This window comes from Centroberyx gerrardi, chromosome 16 (assembly GCF_048128805.1).
Source record: "Centroberyx gerrardi isolate f3 chromosome 16, fCenGer3.hap1.cur.20231027, whole genome shotgun sequence".
Taxonomy (NCBI): domain Eukaryota; kingdom Metazoa; phylum Chordata; class Actinopteri; order Beryciformes; family Berycidae; genus Centroberyx; species Centroberyx gerrardi.
This window is the reverse complement of record NC_136012.1, coordinates 17,232,765-17,254,928: the sequence shown is the minus strand read 5'-3', so window position 1 is coordinate 17,254,928 and position 22,164 is coordinate 17,232,765. Positions and strand designations below refer to the sequence as shown.

At 45.7% G+C, this 22,164-nt stretch overlaps 1 protein-coding gene across 1 annotated transcript in view; it reads right to left on the bottom strand.

The window, feature by feature from the left end:
- The window catches only part of gpc3 (glypican 3), an 86,832-nt gene that overhangs the window by 19,314 nt on the left and 45,354 nt on the right, over nucleotides 1–22,164 (bottom strand). The window contains exons 3-6 of the mRNA XM_071923935.2: nucleotides 16,021–16,706; nucleotides 8,913–9,055; nucleotides 8,202–8,327; nucleotides 4,656–4,770 (exon numbers count right to left, since the gene is read on the bottom strand). Of these exons, the coding sequence (XP_071780036.1) occupies nucleotides 4,656–4,770; nucleotides 8,202–8,327; nucleotides 8,913–9,055; nucleotides 16,021–16,706 (1,070 nt within the window). The remainder of the gene's footprint in view (nucleotides 1–4,655; nucleotides 4,771–8,201; nucleotides 8,328–8,912; nucleotides 9,056–16,020; nucleotides 16,707–22,164) is intronic.

Sequence of the window (22,164 nt, the reverse complement as noted above, 5' to 3'; positions counted from 1 at the left end):
CATTGATGCTTGAAAGAGCTATGGAAGTGTCTGCTTTAGTTATGTTGCTAACTATGTGTGTGCAAGATAATGTGCTGCGTGTGTGCAGTAAAAACTGTCCATCCAAATGTGTGTGTGAGTTATATGTAAGTGTGTATTCTGTACGAGCACGCATGAGGTGTTGAGCGCACGCTGCCCAGGCTCTGGTGACTGCTGTGGCTCGGAGGAAGTGAGACTGCGTGATGGAATTTGTGGCGCTCGGGATCTGGTTTATTTTCCATCCTGGATTCCTGTCCTACCTGCAGGATTTTCCCAGGTTCTGGCTTCAATTAGGCTGGGAAGCGAGAAGGAGAGAGGGGCGGAGGGGGGGCCGAGGGTTAGGAGAAAGGAGAAGGGGGGAATTTGGAAGAGGGAAGGGCGACAGAGCTGGAGTCTGTCACACACAACTCAGCACAGCTGGAGAGATGGAAAGAAGGGCGAAGAACAGGGAGAAACAGAATGGAGGGATGAAAGAAAGATGGAAGCAAGAAGAACAAGAGCAAAAACATTTGAATAGAGCGCTAAGAAAAAGAAAACGTTTGACAAGCAGCATGTAGATGGGTGTTATGTCTCAAATGACAGAGAAATTAGACAATATAAGGTGAATGGTAACAGAAATAACAGTTTTTCCCCATAGGGACTCTAAAAGTTCTTAAACAAAGATGTCTTTCATAAACAATGCATTTCTAATATATTTCTCCGAAGAGAAGAGCCTAGCAGAATAATCCCAGGAGCTCTGACCCTCCAAATGGCAAACTCATCTGACAAATGAGTGGGAAACGCTCTATAATCAAAGACCAATCACATAATTGCTCTATTTTGCCACTAGCTCAACCGTCTCCTACGAGATTAGTTGTTCAGAGCAGAAACCTGATACTCTGGGAAGTTAAACAGATGTTCAGGAAAACAAACCATCTCCTGAGGACAAGAACAGATCATCAAAATATGGACTACGCTCTAATGTAAGTACTATAACACTAGATATGTCACCAGGCAGGAACTCAAACGGCCCATTCGCACAACACAATAACATTCACGGAGTAATGCAGAGTCATTGTCACACTGAAGTACTCATTCAGAAAACAGAGAGACTCCTGGTCACATGGCATCACAGAATATCATCACCTTGACCTCCGTGCCGAGGAGAGAGTCGATATCAATTTATCACTGCCTGGTAACACACAAGGACTCTGCATACACATACACAAGACCCAACACATACACAGGACCTCACACAGGAATGCATTGCATGTACAAAAATGTCCATGGCTGGTTGCAGTCCTATAGTGTTTAGAGATTCCAAGTTGAGAGGAATAACCTAAGCAGAAAGTCATTTCTCCTCATCCATTTATAGGGCACAGCTCACTTTAAACTTGGCCATGGTACAGTCATGACATCAGCTGCTTTAGGCGTGAGAAAGCGTTGTTTTATGAGCACAGAGGAAAGGCTTTGTGATTTTTTTGGGTGTTTAGTTTAGCCTCACAGAGGCACAAGGGCCGGAGTCTCACTGCCAGACTGTCTCTGTATCTACAGATACTCTGATCAACACTGACAACGTGAGAAATGACACATTTCCGCTGCATAGTTGCGTTTCACAGGGCCATCGTCACGGAGCACTTAAGAGTGGAGGAATGAAACATCACGGGGATTAAAGTTGGAAGGAAGTGGATTCTTTAGAGGGGTCCCATGTTCCCCTCACTGCTGGAGAGCGTAGCTGTGAGCCCCTATACTTTATGACACAGTCTCGCATACAGTGGGTTGGGACAGGCCCATGGTTAGAAACTGGGTCAGTTCAAGCTGGAAGAGCCATTGATTGTGTTCACTAGTCGAGCCAAAAGGAGACTAATGTTCATTCAAATGGAAAACGTGTGCAGGATAAAAGGGCCTTCCAGGACTTGTAAAGGCGAATATGCGAGTGACCCATGTCCCAAATGTGGAGTTGGAGCTGAGTGTATTTTCAGAACAATATTCTACACATTCTGCAGCCTGGAGCGCTGGACACGCACATACGTCAAATACACAGACATCATAAGACTGAAATACTGCGCTTTTAATTAGCATGGCACACTGCTGGTGCACATCCAGGAACATTACACATCAGCACACTATCTCATTGTTGGCCTATCCTCAAACACAACATAAACAGGGCAGATGAAAGTAATTATCTGCGAGTGCTGGCCTACGCTCTCATATCAGATGGTTAATTAGTCCATTTGCTTAAGCCTAGCAGCATCCAGAACTGGTGGTCTTTCAACCGGCAGGGAGGCGGAGACCTTGTAAAACTGCTTTTCCTCCTCCGACTAAACAACACCACCTTCTCCAGGGCCTTCAGAGTTTGTTTACACCGTGTTCGTTCAGAGCCGCTTGGACAGAAGGTGTTGTTTGATAGACTATGTATTCAACAACCTTTACCACAGCCATAAAGCATGGTTGAGGTTCTGTGTCTTTGGCCACATTCGACCATCAAATGCTTCTATTGACATGTGTGCTTTCCCTACAGTAGCACTGAACAGTACTTTGAGGTAATGCGGTTACAAATGCAGTTTAACTTGCAGAAATTGTATCTTAAGAATATCTATGAATAAATATTTTGTAGATATTGGTAAGATGAACTTCAGGCTGTTTCTATAGTGATTTGTAGTAAAAAAAATATTCATTTACTCTGATTTCTGCACGAGTGAAAAAAGTATTGTTATGAGTCTGAAACAGTTTTACTGCACATGAAATGTGCAATTGAGTGCAGTTAGATTTTTGTCAGATGTTAATCCAGCCTATTGAAGTTGAGATCTAAAGGGAAGGTTCAGTTTAAGCAAAAATGTTCTTGGCTCTGCTGTAGTAATGGGTTATCAGATATGAGATTAAAGGTCATAAATGTTCACAAACAAACACAAACAAACATATACGTTCATATACATGCAACGTCATCAGTGCACCATGGGGGGCAATCAACAGTGGAGCAGAAATGAGAAGTATTAGGTTACTGAGAGCATCTAATCACACACCCACACACACATGCAAAAAACAGAGAGAGGGAGAGAGAGAGAGAGATAGATGGAGAAAGAGAGAAAGCCACTTTGTGTGTTTCCATGTTTATAAGGGATTGCGGATGGTTCTAGCACAATGAGCCTAGTCATTTCACCAGACTGCAGTTTCTAGAAAAATCTCATCAAAAGGCCATCAGGAATCAGGAACACGATCCACATGGTAAACAGCTCCACTGAAGCAGCTCTGCTTGTAATCATGTGGCCACAGTGTTTGTCCCTGTCACTGCATGAAGTTTTGAAAGCCTTATTGCATTAGAGTGGATGTGTGTACGTGCCCTGTGTGTCTGTAAAATAAAACCTGTATGTAACCTGTACCTGGTTTCTCTCTAAACTAGCGCTTGAAAAACAGTTCTACGACAAATCACATGTGTGAGTGACTTTGAAGAAAGAAAGGGGGGGGGGGGTAAGAAAACTCCTTACACTCACGATCAAGTATCAGTCCTCTCGCTTCCAACAGGACTAAGCGTGCATGAGGTAATACAGCAAAAGTAATTGAGAAAATTACAGCGTTTCCCCGAGGTGGAGCAACCCTCTGTATTTTCTCTTGCAGTGACTCTGGTTGTCAGGGGGAGCGGAGGACGGCCCACAGTCGCTGCTTAGATCTCCTTGCCCAGTTTGTTTGAACAGGAGAGAAGGATGGTAATCCACCGAGACAGGCCTGCAGTACTCACAAGCTCAGATGCAAACACACACACACAGACAAAGATGCACACACACACACACACACACACACACACACACTTGACTGCTGGAAGACGGTGGGGGGGATGTAGGTGGTCAGTGGCAATCCAACGTGTTGACAGCTACAAGTGCAACCACCGGGAACCAGGAAATACAGACAGATCTGTGGGCTGATACATGTACCTACAGAGACTGACTTTGAGCCTACGTACAAGCATCTCTGCACACAGCCAACCCACTCCAAAAGGTGGTTTCCATGGAAACGCAGCAGCAAAACTGGGCTTTGGCCTTGACGACAGCTGGGGCTTAGTGTGGAAGGTAGACATATAAGTCCTGTCCGTCACAACAACCTCCATCACCGTCAGAGACTCTCCTCCTCCGGTCGCTATGGAGGTCGCTAAGGGGACTGGAGTGATACACAAGGCAATTTTGGGGGCAATATAGATGAGCGACACTCCCAGAGACAAAGTAAAACACATTGCCAAAAGTCCATTCACATGTTTCCTGTCAACAATATTTTCTTGTGATTAAAACAATAATGCTGTGGCATCTGGGTGTCCAGTCTAGTTTCCACAAAATGTCTCCATTACTATAATAGTGTGGAAGCCACTCTATTCACCGCTTCTATTCACTTCACATCTTCACTTGTCCTGTGCTGACCCCCGCAGGAGCTGCAGAGCGAGTCTTGCAGTGTCTCGGGAGTCACTGTCTGATTGTAAGCCAGCAGGAACACCTAATGGGTGCGCTAGTCCTTAGAGGAGAGGGCAGCACATGTGCCCCGAGATAAACAGTTTGTTAGAGAGAAGAGTGTTGGTACTTCCCTGAGCACGCACAGGAGCACACAAGAACTGGCGTGAACACAGACACACACACACACACACACACACTGAAAAACACATGCACACAGCTCACCTGGTTGATGTGTTTGAGTTTGTCGATGATCTGGCTGATGACGGGCTCAGGGGGCTTGTTGTTTCGGGACTCGGACCCATGGGGGTGGGATCGCTTCAGGCCCGGGCCAGGGAACCTGACAGGACGGGACAAACTGTAACTCAGTTCTTAATGCAGCTGACTTGAATTGTTTGGAGGAGAAGCTCAAAGTAAGCTTCATGAGTGGAAGCACATAATTAACTGACCATTGCCCCAATCTCTCCAAAATAAGGGTTTATCACCATCTAGTGTTGATAGGATGAATGACTGCTCTTTTGGTTGTTAGTTTGAGGCCAATCTGCAAAGCTAGAACCATAGGCTGGAACTTTATAATTCTCACATAAAAGTTGATTATAAACCCAACCCTAACCTTAACACCAACTTTGACCTCACATTATGCCTAAAATTAATTAGAGATGAGAATTTTTTTTTTTTTTTTAATCATGATTTGATTTTCAAAGATATAACATTTCATTTTCAAAGATATAAGATTTTGCTTTTTTACATTTTTGAGGCTTTGCCAGAAAGTGAAAACATCCTCAGATAAGGAGTTTAACCTCTATGCAAAGTCTGGTCTGTGATTCATTTTATGTACATAAGAAGCATTTCACTGGTCAATTAGTGGCTTTTTATTAATATCTGAGGTTAATGTGAGTAAATACTTTGAACATTAGTGGAGAGTAGGATCAGATCCTGCTGTAGAGGTGGGGGTGGGTGCAGGCAGCCAACAGGCAGGTGCTCACATGCCTCAGTGTTTAACAGTTTGGCTGAGCAGACTCTGCTCTGTCCATGCCTGTGTGTGTTATCAGGCGGAGGAGGAGGTGGTGAGTCTGAAAGCTAGATTTCTCTCCAGTTGTTCTTTTGTGCTGAGGCGTTCCTGCAGGTGTTCCTCCGCTTCTGGCAACGCCTGGCATTAACCCCTTCTGACCGATACTATCGCAGCTTTAAGTAGGCAAGAGTGACTCCATTCCTGCACGCGATGAGACAGACAGGCGTGTTTAGACAGCTGGATTTTAGCACAGCTCGTATCCAAATGAGGTCGGGATTGACTGCCCGAGTTACGACATATCTTCCTCAGGCACCATAGTGATGATAAGGGCTGAGGTCATATCTCAACTTAAATGTCATCTATATATTTCAGCAAATGTTGGGAAGACGAAGGACAAAATGGGCCAGAGAGGGAAGTGATGATTTGCTGAGAAAAGGTTAGTGAGAGAGAAAAGGGCATTGGAAAAAGTGTGCGTCTAGCCTCTGCCCTTTGGCAGTGGAGGCAAAGTATGAGGTCATATTCTGTTCTCATCTCGGCGACACACCCCTGAACACCTCCCCCACCCCCCCCCCACCCCCCACACACACACACTCGCCCACACACACACGCACACATTGCCGCTGCCCCCCACCTTTCACCTGCCGCGTTCATTCATCACTCTCTCACTCCCTCCCAAGTCTGACTTTTCATTAAACTCAAATCACATTTCCACAGTTATTTATTCTTCTTATTAGCCATGATCTCACCCCCATCCACTGTTAATTATCACATTAATAATAGAGAGATGTGTGATCCATTAAGGAGAGGAAAGAGGAAATATGGGTTGAGGAAGGAGGATTAGGGGTGAGAGATTTTGAAAGGGGATAAGCAGCGGAGTCAGGTAGTGTTTCAAAATGATGTATGCCAGTAATGTTGCTGAAACATAATTCACCGTGGAACTGTTTTCACCACTGATAGTCTCAGTTTTCAGCTCTCAATTTGTTATCCGATCTTCTCTCCCGCTAACAGGACTGATCAGTTAACTCTAGCAATAATCTAATCTAATCTAACACCAATTAACGTGCTCTTATGTGCGGTCTGACTCAACGGCACGTTGATCGGTGAGTGAATCTGACAGCGGAGCCTCCAGCCACTTCTCACTGGGAAATGAGAGCAAACAGCAGCAGAAGAGGAGGCTCAGGAGTCCGTGTGGTGAGGGACTACATAATGGGGTTTGATGCTTTTCACACACCCACCACCTGTTCACACCTCCCCTCCACAGGAGCATATAGGATACGGATGGGATTAGCAGTCGGTATAGGTTGTGACATGTATGTAAGAGGCTACTGTAAACCGTGTGATCAGACGGTTGTTGCTGTTCATTGTAGTTGCTTCTGGCTGCTTGTCGGTGTAATCACGCCGCACAAAAGAGAATAAAATGTACACCTGTCATATGATGATATCTAAAAAGGAATGGAAATTAAATGTTTTGAGTTGACATAGTGTTGTATCCATTACCGCAGTTATCACACGCGCTCTTTGATGCTGCAAAAGTCTCGCTCCTCTGATCTTTGCTCCAGGTGGGATGGTAAACACGCCTGATAAAAAGAGCCACATTTAGCTCCGAGATGACTCCTCAAGCATCGGAGACATGCTGCACCCCCCCCCGGCCCCCACCCACCCACCCCAGCCCTTCTTTTCCCCACCCACCCTTCCTAAATTTATCCGTACGAGACAATACTAGAACGAGTACCACATTTGGCTGTGGAGAACCTTCTATCTGGGAGGATAATGGAAGATGATCCAGAACAAATCTCGGAGTGAAAATGTACCCAGGGGAATTCGCAGGCATATGCCCTCGCAGCTGACATGGAGAATTGCTTGCTGCAAGACACTGTAATCTCTCCATCAATTCCTCTCCCTACCTCCCTATCACACTATTTGGTCTGGCTTGTAATCATCCCCTCAGGATAACTCTGCCCCCTTGCCAACCTGTCTCCTCCTCAGACACTGGCTGTTTTCTATCTTTGTCCTCAGCCTCCATATGAGAGACTGTATTACTGGAGGAAGACTTTATGTGGGAGTTTGAGAAAGCACCGAATTTATGTCAGAGTCTCCAAAGCAGGCGAGTCCTCCAAGGCAAAATTGAAGTAAAAACATTAACTTCCAGCACTTCTAATGTCATCTGAAATTTGTGCCTCCGCACTGATTGAATTCAACGCACATTTTACGAGGCGAAAGGGAAAATGGACTAAGTAAGCCAAATTGAAATCGGGGCCAGCTGAGAGTGGAAGTGGAAGGGAAGAAGTTATGATGTGGAGCCAAAGGACAGGGGGTGAAGTGAAATATTGTGAAATCCAAATTAGGTTCTGCGGGGCGCGCAGGAGACACGGGATGAAGGAGGAGAGAGCGATCGAAGCGGCAATTAACTAAGCAAGAGGAAGGTGACAGCGCGACTGACATTAATAACATCCCATAGAGCCAAAGTCAAGATTTACACTCGCTCTCAGCGGGAGGGAGGGCCTTCCTGTGAAGCTCATCAGTTCTAGGCAAACTTACCCTTCAACTCACCTACACTCTCCTAGATGTGGTGGTTTAATATGTGGAACTCAGTAGGATTCAGAATACACAATATCAGTCAGAGACACAATAAACTTGAGCAGAGCCGTTCTGCAGGCTGTAGAGTGTGTTACTGTGTGCGGTTATCTGTCTGTGGGTGCAGTTAGGGTTTAAAATGCCCTCTAAAGCTGTGAGTCCAGACAAATCAGCTGCTGATTTACCTGTCTGTCATCTCCTGCCCATTCCAGCAGAGGGAGTGGTTAGCTGGAGCCGGCTCACGGCTGCACAGCGCCTCCCCAAGGCCGCTGTAGAAGGAGCTGAAGCCCCTCAGGCCGGATATAAACTCCCTGAGGTAGGTAAAGACAGAGAGAGTTGGAGAGAGAGAGAGAGGGGGGGGGGGGGGGGGAGAGAGACTTTAGTTATGGTAATCTGGATGCGACTCACACTGGTCAGCAGAGAGAAGAGCAGAACGACAAATTGTCTTACAGAGAGATAGGGAGGAAGACAAAGAGAGAAAGACAAAGGGAGAGAAAGTGCGGCGGCGGCATTGAGAGAGATAGAGTGAGAGAGGGAATTAAACCAGATAATGGGGAAAGCAAGCAGATGAGATTCCCTTTGAGAAAGAGAGAGAGAAAAAGGGGGAGAATCAGCAGTACAAAGTGTCTGTTCCTAATTGACATTAATCTGGCCACTGTGCTGCCGAGGCCAGCGGCCCTGCTGGGCATTATTACACTGTTCATTTAAGCCTGTTACTGCATAGTGGGTGTTAAAAACACTCGAGTGGAGAAAGACTCAGTGTCACTGGAAACAGGAGAGCTGTCCACGGTGTCAGGGGCAATATTTGTCTGTAGCGGAGAGAGTCTCCTCTGTCAGTTCATCTGCGGTAAGGGTCTCACTCTGGATTACAGGCGTCCGGTGCCAGATTTACTCACCTGCGGAGGCCAGCCAGCGTCTCATCGGCGTCTGAGGGTGACGGCTGGGTGTTGCGGGCAGCGGAGGCGGCGGGAGCCCGGTGAGGAGGAGACGCAACTGAGCGAGAGACCCGCTGAGGAGAGTGGCCGCACATCCCGCTCACCTGGAGACGAGCAGAGGGGACAGGAGGAAATGAAAAACTGCCCATGAGCAAATAAATGCTGTTTCCCGAGCCTCTGCACCCCACTTATGTTATATTGCTATCAATTCCTGGACCTGTCTAAGTCTATTTATTCAGCCTCTAATAGCAAGGACACGGCAGACAGTAAGAACCTGTCAACAGCCAAACTATTGGCCTTACTCAGCTGAGCCCCTCTGCAAATTGTCATCTGTTTGGGTTTGTTTATTTTGGGAGGGATGAAAACGGGGGATTTGCATAACAAACAAGTCATTGTATCCTCTGCCAGCCGTTTCTGCCTTGTTCAAATTTGTAATCATAACCCTCCAAAAGCGCGAGCGTGAAAATGAGGCCTCTCGTTTGCCTCTTCCCCCGGATAAATGCCATTGTGTTTCCACGCGGGACAACATAACAATAATAAATAAGAAGTCCCTCTCTGTCTCTCAGAGATAATGGACCTGGCCCATTCTTTTCAGGTGCAATAAAAATGCAAATGGCTGTTAATGTTTAGCTTGTGGTTTAATGATTTGCTGGTGGTTTAATTTCCCCTGGGGATACTGGCCAAGGCTTAATTCTGCCTTGTAATGTTAACAGCTAATTGTGCCCAGCTCCCCTTAAGTGAATAGGCTGGCGCCACTGCTGCTGAATACTGATGGGACCTGATAGAGCAGCACTGGACATCTTTATCTGGTGGCTAGGGAGGGCACACGCACATGCACACACACACACACACACCTACACACACACACACACGCACACGCATTTCCTCACATTTACAAAAATGAATCAATTCATGTAATTATTCATTTGAACATAATACACATAAGCCCATTAACATGATGAACATGCACTCCTACATAATACACTCATTGCCAATGGTGTACAATACACACGTTTACATAAACACACACACACTCATTTATCACATGCATGCTGACACACAGAAATTCTGATTAGCTGAAAGACATAGTCGTCAGGGTTAATCAATACAGCCTTGTTACCCAAGGATACAGTGGGAGCCACAGGAGAGACCCCTCAGTGTTGAGAACATCACACACACACACACACACACACACACACACACAAAATCCTGATAGTCACAGATGGCAGGAGCCAGGCATTCGCTAATACCCAGCATCCCTGACCAGCCATCCCCACTAATACTCCCCTACTGTGTACTTGGGGGAAATCACACTCACATGCACACACACACACACACACACACACACACACACACACACAGATCATGCACACGCCAGCCCATTCTCCCTGCCAGCCCATTCTCTCTGCAGATCTTCCTCCCATGTAATTCTCCCCTTCTCCTCAGCCTGGAGCGAGCTGGTGCTCCCACAGGCCATGATTAATGTGATTGGAGCTTCATTCCTCTTTTTGTTTGTGTGTTCCAGGGAGCCGTAGGGGAGTTGTGGCACAAGGGAGAGACTGATTCAGCACGCAGCCCTCCACCACCTCCCCGCCGATTGTTTCCGGATCTTCAAGGAAGGGGCTCATTAGTGGGGTATTAATATCACCCAGGGCTGGACTAACACAACCAACAGGAGAGTCTGCAGATAAAGCCTGCCTCAGCGTGAGAGCCCCGAAATATCTGCACACTTTTATCTGCACCGAGCAGCCCGCCTCACTGAGAGAGAGAGGTCCTGACAACCAGTAGTACAGCAGCCGTGCACACACACACACACATGTACACACACTCACACACACACACACAGACAGAAACACACACACACACAGAGAGACATATCCACACGTCCATGCACATGCACACCTGCATCTCAAGTTCCATGCCCCGCTCTGCCGGTGCAAACATTTTCTAATGATACAGCCAAAACAAATCAATGGAAACACGTGTGGATCATGCCACTCTGCTTGTATGATCAGGCTATAATCGTGATCACAACATGTGCTACGATCAATTAACAAGTGAACCAGAAAGGGCTTAATTACCTGAGGAAAGCTACGCCCTTGTTTCTGGTTGAAAGATTACAAGTTAAATTGCATAGCTTAGATGTAAAGCTGGAACGATGCCATGGACAGCTGGAACAACATATTTGAAAATGTTTGGTGAGTAATGTTTGTGTTCCAGGGGAGTTGCAGCTCTTGGGAGAGACTGAGTCAGCAGCACACTGCACTCAGCCCTCCTCCTCCTCCTCCTCCTCCTCCTCCTCCTCCTCCTCCTCCCCCCGCTCTGTTGTCACCAGCATAAGAATTGACTTCTGGTGAAACGCAGACATTATAAGCATCCAATTTCAGTTGAAGCAGTTTCCCTTTCAAATTTCTCCCAGTGAAGTGAAAATGAAGGGAAAAAAGTCTCACTATGTCTCAAAAGTAAAAAATACTGCCAGTCTGCTTTCATGGCTGTATTTTCAAATTCATACAGAGTGTCTAGGTTGAGAATTGTGTGTTTATATCTGATTGGTGGCCATTTCCTGGGCCACATAATGGTAAAAAGGTGTCAAAATGTCTTAAATTGTAGTTTTAATATGCCTGAACATTTTGACATTTGAATCAAGATTGCAGAGTTTAGATCAAGTTAGCTAAGAATAAAATGTAAGTTAATAACAAAGGTATATAAACCACACGCATAAACTTGTTTTGTCCAAAAGGTGGAAATGCTATGTAGGAGAATCCTGTTCATTGTGAATTATTTGGAGCAGTGAAATATATTGAAATTATTGATCAAAGCTGGTTAAAAAAATTAAACATGTATTCACACCCAGTAACTGAAATATTCTGTACAGCCTCAGTTAAAGTTTAGACTCTAATCTCTTTTCACATCAATTTAGCTCAATAAGATTGTTTAATAAGCTCGGCAGTTCAGAAATCTGGGGTTCAGATTAATGAGCTACGACGACAAATCATTTTGAAAAGACATTTTGTCAATGTTTTACAGCAAGCTTGGATCATTTAGTCTGAGCAGATTGCAGATTAACCTTGTTTGGATCTAACAAAAGCTGCATTGCATGGTAAATCCAAAAGTTGTCTTTATTAAAACATGCAAGTGAATACTGAAGTGAATTAAAAATGTTAATTTCACTAAAATAGATAAGTAAGCTGCACTGATCAGAGTGCAATTTAAAATCAACGTAAAGACATTAGTTGATTGTGGGGAGGATTGTGGGAAATATGAATTTCATGTATTTTGATCAGTTCTGCAATCCCTAAACCATTCAGAGTTGTGAAAAGCTGTAAAAACATGATGTCCTTGTCAATTTATAGAAAGCATTCAGATGCAAATGAGACACAGGATGTTCTGAAGAAGTAGGCACATAATGCACTCTTTAATTTATGCTGGAAAAAGGAAAATATCATGCCTTGTGATTATATAAGGGACGATTTGTTTGCATTGCAATGATATTTCACATTTGACAAATGTTTTATAGCTGTAACTGTAACTACAAATCATACAGCATACAATTAATAATCAAAGTCATTAAGACGCAATTAACTTGAGCAAATTCATTTCTGGGTTTACAGTAGCAATGACAAATTTTACATATTTAAGAGGCATGCTGGTTGGATCTAAGTTGTTTTAATATCACAATCACTATTTTTAATAAACATGCCAGTCTGTGTGTTTTTAATCTGGAATGATTTATTTATTTATTTTTAAATTAAAATAGCCTTTTTAGAGCTTTTAAATATTCTTTACATTTTAGCTGATCAATAAATAATTACATATGTAGGTAAGTTTGTTTCAGCATTTACGAGAATTATTTGCAGAATTATGTTTGAAAGCTCGAATGGCTTTTATAGCTTAAAAAGTGAAAGTCGCATTTATTTTGTGTCTACATGTTTGCATGGATTAATAAGTAATAAAAATGCAACAGAGATTTAATTAGTGTTCGTGTTTCATCGGGGAAAGAAACAATTTGGATGTGATTTGATCTGCTCGAGCTATTTTTGTGTGCAAAGGGAACAGAACAGAGAGAGGGCTGATAAAAAGTGTGAAATCTGTGTTATCGACAAAAAGATCTTACAGGCACACAAATAATTGATACATGATAGTAGAATTACGACTTCCAAACTGTGTCAAAGTGTGTAATGGTGCACAGTCTGTTACAACTCATCCACTCCCCTCTATATCTTCCATATTTGGTCAGATCCATCATATTTCTGTCTCAACCTACTTCCCATCTTCATTTTCAGCCGAGGGGTCGGAGGTTGATGGATGTCTCCACCACACTCTCCTGTCCTGCTTCCCCTTGGGCTCTCTCTTCAAACTATCTCCACGCCTCCTCCATTCCTCCCTCTCTCTCTCTCCCTCTCTCTCTCTCTCTCTCTCACTCTCTCCATCTCTTTGTCGCCGTTTCTCCCTCACTTCTCCTCAGTAACCGGTAAAAATAGAGCTTCATAAATCATGCATCTTCTCTCACAGCAGTATGTATGAACGAGAGAGAGAGAAAAAAAAATATATAAAGAAGGGGGGAAAAAAGAGAGAGAGAGGGACGTTGAAGATGAGATGTAGAAGAGGAGGAGGAGGAGGAGAGAGGAGGTGGATGACATCACACTCCAGGAGAGGGAGCGGGAAGTTGACAGGGGAATGGATTGAAACCGCAGGCTCTTGGCCGCCCTCTCCGTCTCTGCGAGCTGCGGGAACATCGGTTGATTCACACCGGGGTTACGCCGGGCGGAGGAAATGAATGTTAACATGCCGGGGAACGGGCATGCTGGACGATGAGTGGTCGTCTAGCTGGCAGAGTACATGTTTCGAGCCCGCAGAGAGGCGAGGAGGGACGTCTCTCTCACACCTCAAGGACTGTTTTACTGGGAGAGAGTCAATCTGTCTGTCACCCTCGCTAACAAGGTCCTGCACTTACACAGGACAGGGAGGTAAGGGAGAAACAACCTGAGCACTTACAATCACACAAAGCCTTCAAAAAAGCCACATGCCTTCGTAGGCCCATTATTTTACAGTATAGTAAGAAAAATCATTTTTGCACACCTAAAAGTCTTTAAAGTCCCCATGAAATTAACTCCCATTACTTTTACTTTCTGGAAAACAAAGTATCTTTCATGGTGACCTCATGCTGCACTAGTAGGCATAAATATAGATTTCTAAACCATCAGATTTTTGAACAACCCGCCCCTCCTGCACCCCTCCCATCAAATAAAACTGCCTTTCTCTCCCTGACTCATTTTCCATTGGTTTAGACTTTTGAATGATCCTGCACTGCATTATGTCCCGCCCCCAACATCCTGTTTCAACTGGAAATGCAGCAAATCAAGGAAGTAAAGTTGCCATTTCATGGGGTCTTTAAGTGACAGGTGTGTAGGACAAAAAACGAAAACGCAGATACTGAGAAAGAAATATAATCCCATATCATACTTTATAGCAATGTTTTGGTCATAGGACCTATATGACCCAAATGTCACAATAAAGTATGATGCAAGTGTAGACAGTGTGTGGGATTACATTTCTTTCTAAGTAGAAAATATTGAAATATTACTAATAGATAGCTTTCTTCTCTAGTCCCTGCTCTTGTAGAAAGTCACATTGAAGCAAGATCATTTAGACGAATACTAAAATGGTTATGTGAGGTGAAGCAATCAGAAAGTTGTTGTCTAATTTTGGTTGATCTCTCATTACGCCTCGATGGGATAGAATTAGCCATTAGGGAAATGATGCCTCTGTCCCCTCAATGACAGCGCTGAGGAGGGAGCATCTCTGCAAGATTACATTCACTCCAGTTGACACAGACACACACACACACACAGTGAGACACACACACACACACGACCTTGCCACTGAGCTTAACAATAAACTGCCATAGCAGGCTTTAATCCTATATACTGGAACTCGACACAGACCCATAAACACAGAGTAAAGTCATCTGTGACTACTGGCAATGCAGTGTTAAATAAACCCACAAAGGATTTAATTCATGGATAAGGATCTCAGTCCTTTTGCACACAGAGAGAGAGAGAGAGAGAGAGAAAGAGAGAGAGAGAGAGAGAGAGAGAGAGGGGGGGGGGGGGGGGGGGGGGGATATTTCCCCTAAGTCAGCGATCCTTGCATCCAGCCACGCCCTCGCAGTGCAGAGTAAGTGAGGTCAACCTCTGTGTTAATAAATGATGGGTTCTGAGAGTGGAAACCTGGTCACCACAGGGATTCTGGGTGTTAGAGTGAAAAGTTCAGCGGATATACAGCAGCAAAAAGAAGAAAAAAAACCCCCACCACCATCCAGCGCTATAACCTCGGCAGAGAAGACCTTCATATTTCATGAGCACTTCTCCCTGACTTCACATGTGGGCTAGGAACCAACTCGACTGTTTTATCGCAGGTTAAACCACACATAACGGGTCGCCACTGCTGAGCAGGACGAGTTTCAGTCAGACATGCTGGGAGCATCTGTCTGACTGCCTGAGAAATACATGCTTGTAAGAGCAGCCATGTATTTCACACTACTCTCCCTCTCTCTTCTCTCACCCTCCCTTCCCCTCTTATGCTTTCTCTTTGTCTCTATTCAATTCAGTTCTAAGTGCTTTCTTGGCTTGAATGTGGGAAAATAACATTGCCATATTGCACTGAAATACAAATAATCAACATTTTGTAGCTAATAACCTCTGTCCCCTGCTTGATAGGGGTGATCTGTATGTGTGTGTGTGTGTGTGTGTGTGTGTGTGTGTGATTCCTTATTTCAATTTCAATTTTGTCTTCACACTTAAGCATCTCTTACCCTGCAGTGCTTCAGTCAATGAAGAGTCTTCCTGCTTCTACCCCCCTTGTCAGATAGTGACAGCATGTAGTGAGTCACAGTCATCAAGTCTTTCTGTGTTGCCAATTTTTGATCACTGCGGCTGTACTTCATCACTCTCTCTAATTCCTTCATTTGTCCAGTGTGTTTTTGTGTGCATGTGAGTGGGATAGTCACTGAGTGAGCAAATGAGTCAGTAAGTGTGTGTGTGTGTATGTGTTTGTGTGTTGGACTCACCAGGGTGTTGAGGCGGCTGCGTGCGTTCACGGCGTGTTTGAGAGCCAGTTTGATCAGTAAAGGCAGCCTGAGAACAACGGCCTCCATGTCCTGCTCTCCCCTCATGGCGCCGGCCAGCTTCCCCAGTCCGTCCACGTAACTCCTCCAGTGGGGCTGCACCTCCGCCGCTCCCCCCAGGCAGCCGTGCATCACTGCTTGACAGAAGCCTCTGCAGGCCGGTGGCTCCAGCAGCCCCTGGCAGTGCGGGCAGTACCACAGCCTCAGCAGGGCGCGGCTGCAGTCCCGTCCGGGCCGCAGGTGGTCGGTGGTGTTGACAACCTCGATGCCCAGGTTCAGCGCCTGCAGGAAGACTCGCGTGGCCAGGAGGGAGCGAGACAGCCGTGTCATTATCAGTTTGGGATAAGGGCCAAATGCCCCCGAGTCCTTCCAGGCCCCTCTCAAACACTCCTCAGACACGGAGGATGCTCCGCCACCCAGCAGGCGGCGGTAGGCCAGAGGGAAGAGGCGGCCGTAGAAGGCTGCCACCATGTGGTCCACCGAGGAGTCTGAGCCCAGGATGTAGAGCGACACGTCCAGGAACAGCTGGCCCACTGAGCCCTGGGCCCCGCCCCCGAGACCTGGGAACTCTGACTTCAGCATCGACAGGGTGGAGTTACGGCCGTGACGCAGCACCAGGTCAAAGGCCTCTGAGAGAAACAGAGAGAGACGGAGAGAGAGAGAGAAAGAGAGAGAGAGAGAAGAAAGAGGGAGACAAGGAGAAAGTTAGACCATCTTGGATTTGAAATCTGTTGTATTTAGAGCGTGATGATGCGCCTCAACAATCACCACAACCGCGCCAAGCTGTCAAAAAAAGGCAGAGCACTTATCTCCAAAACATCAAACACGTAAACAGATGCAAATTCCCCCAAACACCCATCCCATTCTAACGATCACAGTCAGAGAAACCTTCCCACGCACAGTCTCTGTTTCTCCATCTCACTTTCCCTGTTGTTTTCTCTAATGGGTGTGCACACACATGCATCAGACACACACTCACATACACACACACTCACACACCTCTGTTAACCGCCCGAAATGATGACTTGTAAAATAAAGAGAGCAAAGCTTCGGCATCAGATGAGAGCCAAGATTTGGGGTTTGACCTTTCAGTACTACAAAAGAGCACACTAGAAAAGAGCACACAGAGTCTTAAGTCACTTAAAAGGAGGGTATTAATCTCAATATATAAGCCAAACTGGAGAAGCATGGCCATGAGGAAGTCTGGGGGGGAGAAAGGCATACAGAGCAGGCAGGAGGGAGGGACGCACAGCCGATGTGAGGAGGAGAAATAATCAGTGGCGTTTCAAGGCACTAAGTGAAGTCTTATCAACAAGGTGGCAAAGAAGCAAGAGCTCTATCATCGACCCAGTAGCAAAGTGAGCGAGGACCCAACAACAGAGGGGATTTAAGGCTCCATTACTGAACTTAGCAGGGGAGCTGAGAGTCAGTGAAATGAAGCTTTGGACAGGAGAATAGCCGGGGATACCAAAATCCCATTTATACTGTGGCTAGTCCACTACATCACTTTGTTGAGAGTGATAGCCACAACTGCTTTCTCCATTGGGGGGGAACTGCTGGTTTAGGGGACATTTGAGAAGTTATTGGTTTTCGTGGTACAACAGCCAGCCATTTCATCTCTCCTATTCATTTCTTCTTGCTTGGATAGTTTAATTTATTTCTCTTCATGCCTCTCTGAGGTCAAATGAGGCTCATCAGCCTTGGCAGAGAGCATTGGGACCTGGGATAGCACTGAGAAACAATGTGACAACTCACTCTTTTGTGTTGCTTCAAGCACCTGAACGTATCTGTGATGTTGTGCGTGTGTGTGCGTGCGTGTGTTTTTTTTGTCAGGAAACAAGGTCACTGGGGCTTTGTGACAAAAGGCACAACTCTTTTCCTTGTTTTCTGACAGTGTGTGAAAATGTGTATGTGCAATTTTGAGTATATGACAATATGAGGATGTTTGGGCTAGGAAAATGAATGAGTGACACTCTCCCTGCCCTAAATAACTACTTTTGGAGGTGCACTTGCACAAGGCATTTAACCCCAAACTACATCAGTAGCCAACAGAAGAAGACTGTGTCTCTACTCCCAGGTCTGAATGTGTCGAACTATGAATATGAAGCAGGGCGATGCTGAAAAACAGCATGCGTGCTCAGCAAAATCATTCCCTGGATAAATAATGTTTGGGTGCAGTGTATGGGGATGTTTGGGTGCAGTGAATGAGGATGTTTGGGGGAGTGTATGAGGATGTTTGGGTGCAGTGTATGATGATGTTTGGGTGCAGAGTATGAGGATGTTTGGGGGAGTGTATGAGTATGTTTGGGTGCAGTGTATGAGGATGTTTGGGTGCAGTGTATGAGTATGTTTGGGTGCAGTGTATGAGGATGTTTTGGGTGCAGTGTATGAGTATGTTTGGGTGCAGTGTATGAGCATGTTTGGGTGCAGTGTATGAGGATGTTTGGGTGCAGTGTATGAGCATGTTTGGGTGCAGTGTATGAGGATGTTTGGGTGCAGTGTATGAGGATGTTTGGGTGCAGTGTATGAGGATGTTTTGGGTGCAGTGTATGAGCATGTTTGGGTGCAGTGTATGAGGATGTTTGGGTGCAGTGTATGAGGATGTTTAGGTGCAGTGTATGAGGATGTTTAGGTGCAGTGTATGAGGATGTTTAGGTGCAGTGTATGAGGATGTTTGGGTGCAGTGTATGAGGATGTTTGGGTGCAGTGTATGAGGATGTTTGGGTGCAGTGTATGAGGATGTTTTGGGTGCAGTGTATGAGCATGTTTGGGTGCAGTGTATGAGCATGTTTGGGTGCAGTGTATGATGATGTTTGGGTGCAGTGTATGAGGATGTTTAGGTGCAGTGTATGAGGATGTTTGCGTGCAGTGTATGAGGATGTTTGGGTGCAGTGTATGATGATGTTTGGGTGCAGTGTATGAGGATGTTTGGGTGCAGTGTATGATGATGTTTGGGTGCAGTGTATGAGGATGTTTGGGTGCAGTGTATGAGGATGTTTAGGTGCAGTGTATGAGGATGTTTAGGTGCAGTGTATGAGGATGTTTAGGTGCAGTGTATGAGGATGTTTGCGTGCAGTGTATGAGGATGTTTTGGGGAGTGTATGAGGATGTTTGGGGGAGTGTATGAGCATGTTTGGGTGCAGTGTGTGAGGATGTTTGGGGGAGTGAATGAGGATGCAGGGGTGCAGTGCACATCTGTTTAGATTTTCAGGGTACGGCTGTCCTGCTGTGCCTGCGAAGCACTTCCCTCTGTGATCAATGAGCAGACAGATGTGCAGAATGCCAGCCAGGGCAAGGAGACAGGCTGGGAGGAAGGAACACACACACACACCCACACACTCATACACATAAAGTATGCTCGCACAAAAGTAATATATGCATGGTAATATACAAGTGGAAGTAGCATATAATTGGTCATACTGAAATCACAAATTGAAGGCAGTGAAAGAAGAATACATAGCCACCTCAAAGCCATTTTCCTACTCCTTTCTCGGTTTCTGTGAAAGCCTCTTACATCAGACCCGGTAACTCAAATGGTACCTGTAGTATCTCTTACACCACTAGAGGAGAGCCACTTTGTAATGGTAAAAAGAGAAAGACTAGAGGGCTCTTCATAAATACAATACAATGGCTCTAAGTAGCCGGGGTCATGAAGCTCGCTGTAAGAACCATTGCGGGCCCATTTCCTGAGTGTGTTGCTCGCTCCCTTTCATCAGCGAGAGCCTGAGCAGGATCAGGTGTCCTCTAATGGAGGGGAGAGGGGCTGTATGTCAAGGACCTATGACATTCTGGATATGACCGTAGGAGGTCAAGAGCACACATTAACAGAGCAGGAACCCACATAAACATATTGGGTCGCACTTAAAATTAGCAGTAGCATTTATTTTGTCAGGAGCAGTCTCTTAGATGGAGCTGGGTCCATCTGGCTATTGGAAAAATCTTCCTCCTCTGAGACTGGAGGCTTTCCACAGGCAGATCAGCAATACAAGGCAGAGGAAAAAGTCTCTGTGCCTCTCCTCGCTTTTCTCTCAATCCCCTTTCTTTGGCAGCCAGCTAATGTTTACTCCAAGGATTTGGTGGCTCTCAACTTGCTTGGACATTAAAATATGGATATTGGATCCCCTGAATTAAGTCCAATATTCAACAGGTACTCTGTCACCCTGTCATTGAGGATACCGTAAGTCAGCAGTGTTATATTGCAAAGGAATGCTTTATCATAATGGGTGGCATATCCACTTTCTGCACTTATCATGTCATTAATCAGAGACGTCAATTAAACTGTAATCAAATGCTGCATCAGCCATAGCCGCCACATTAATAGCCAAGGCTGCAACAGATTTCAGGTTATCCAAAGTGTAAAACACATCAAATCTGTGCCACAAAGCAGAGCAGTATCACTTATTTCTGACATCCAAAAGATCTGAGTGACTCCAACAATGACATAAAACAAGCTTTTCACATAAACTATGAATGGCTGTCATATGAACATGCTTGATCTCCACAAGGCTATCAGTCTGGCTGTTACATAAGTCAAGTCTGTGGCATCCATAACATAGAAGACGATCCCACTGACTGCGGTTGACACGCTGGGAAGGCAGACATGCACTGTGCTGCGTCATCAATCAGCGGGCCATACACTCATTATCCCCAGGAGAGGGAAACATCAATAAATTACCCAGCCAATGAGACTAATCCATTTGCCTGATGGAGTGTCACCTCTAGCCGCCACAGAGACGGATGGAGGAGCCACTGCCACCTGGTCCCGGTGACAAAACAGAACCTGTCCAGGACACAGATAGAGAACTGGGAGGAGAGCGGACTGGAACCATTCACAACGCCACATGCCAGAATACTGTAGGGGCAAACGTAGGCATATGCACAGGCTGTACACACACACACACACACACACACACACACACACATTCCTATCAGTTTTTCCTTTAATTTATGACCCTGACTACAACAAAAGCAATCAATATCTGTTCATCCATGCCATCGACTGTAAACAATATGTTGTTCTTCCCAACACATTTCATTCACCCGCATCAGAGCGACCTGTCCCAGGTAACCTGAGAGCTGCTCCACCTGAGGAGCTCCTTTTTCCAGGACCCGTTGTCTGTTGGAGTCTGGGTGCCAGGGGCTTACGGGACGGGGGTGGGGAGGCAGGGTGGGGTGGGCTGCTTCCAGGAACAAAGCAGACAGGATGCTGGTAAGGCCCAGATAGCATCACCAGCCGACCACGAGGGCCAATGGACAGCGGGGCAGAAATGAGACATGTATTGGGTTACTCCATCTGTTACAGAGCACCAAATCACACACACATGCACATACACACACTCACACACACACACGCACAATGCAAACACACAGCGCACACTAGTAGCCAGGTGGTGACAGTGTGGGCGAACATTTGGCAAGCCACAGTGAGAGTGCAAGGTGTGAGTCAGGTGTGAGGACTAGAGCCTCACCTTGGTACCCACACACATACACACGTACACACACACACACACACACACACACACACACACACACACACACAGTATTTCCTTTTCATTCATTTAGCTGCGCCCCCCACCAGCCGCTGGAAAATTGCCTGCACAGCTAGAAAAAAAAGAAAGAACAATGAAAATTCATCATCTTGTCTCATTACTAAACAAAATAACTGAATTACAGCACAATTTTCCATATATCATGATCTAAATATCCAAATGAGAGCAATTCTTAAAACACATCACCTAATGGAACTGATCCTGAAATGAAGCCAGGCGCAAACCTGGATCTCCGAACCAAAATGACTCCCACCATCCCATATCTACAAAATATCCTACATGAAACGCTGGACACACAGACCAATACTGCTGTTCCCAGCTGATACAGAATATGCCGGGCTGCTTCCTCTGCTCCCATATTTCTGCCTTTTCGCCATTGACTCCATTGATCTCCGGTGCTGTGGTCCCTGCTAAGGTCAAAGTTGAGCTCCACTCTGTCTCAGTGCAGCAGACAGGCGCCGTTAGAGGGCACGGTGTAGAGGACGCGGTGAGGTAGGAGAGGACGTCAGGGGCAAGAGTGAACTGGAATAACACAGCG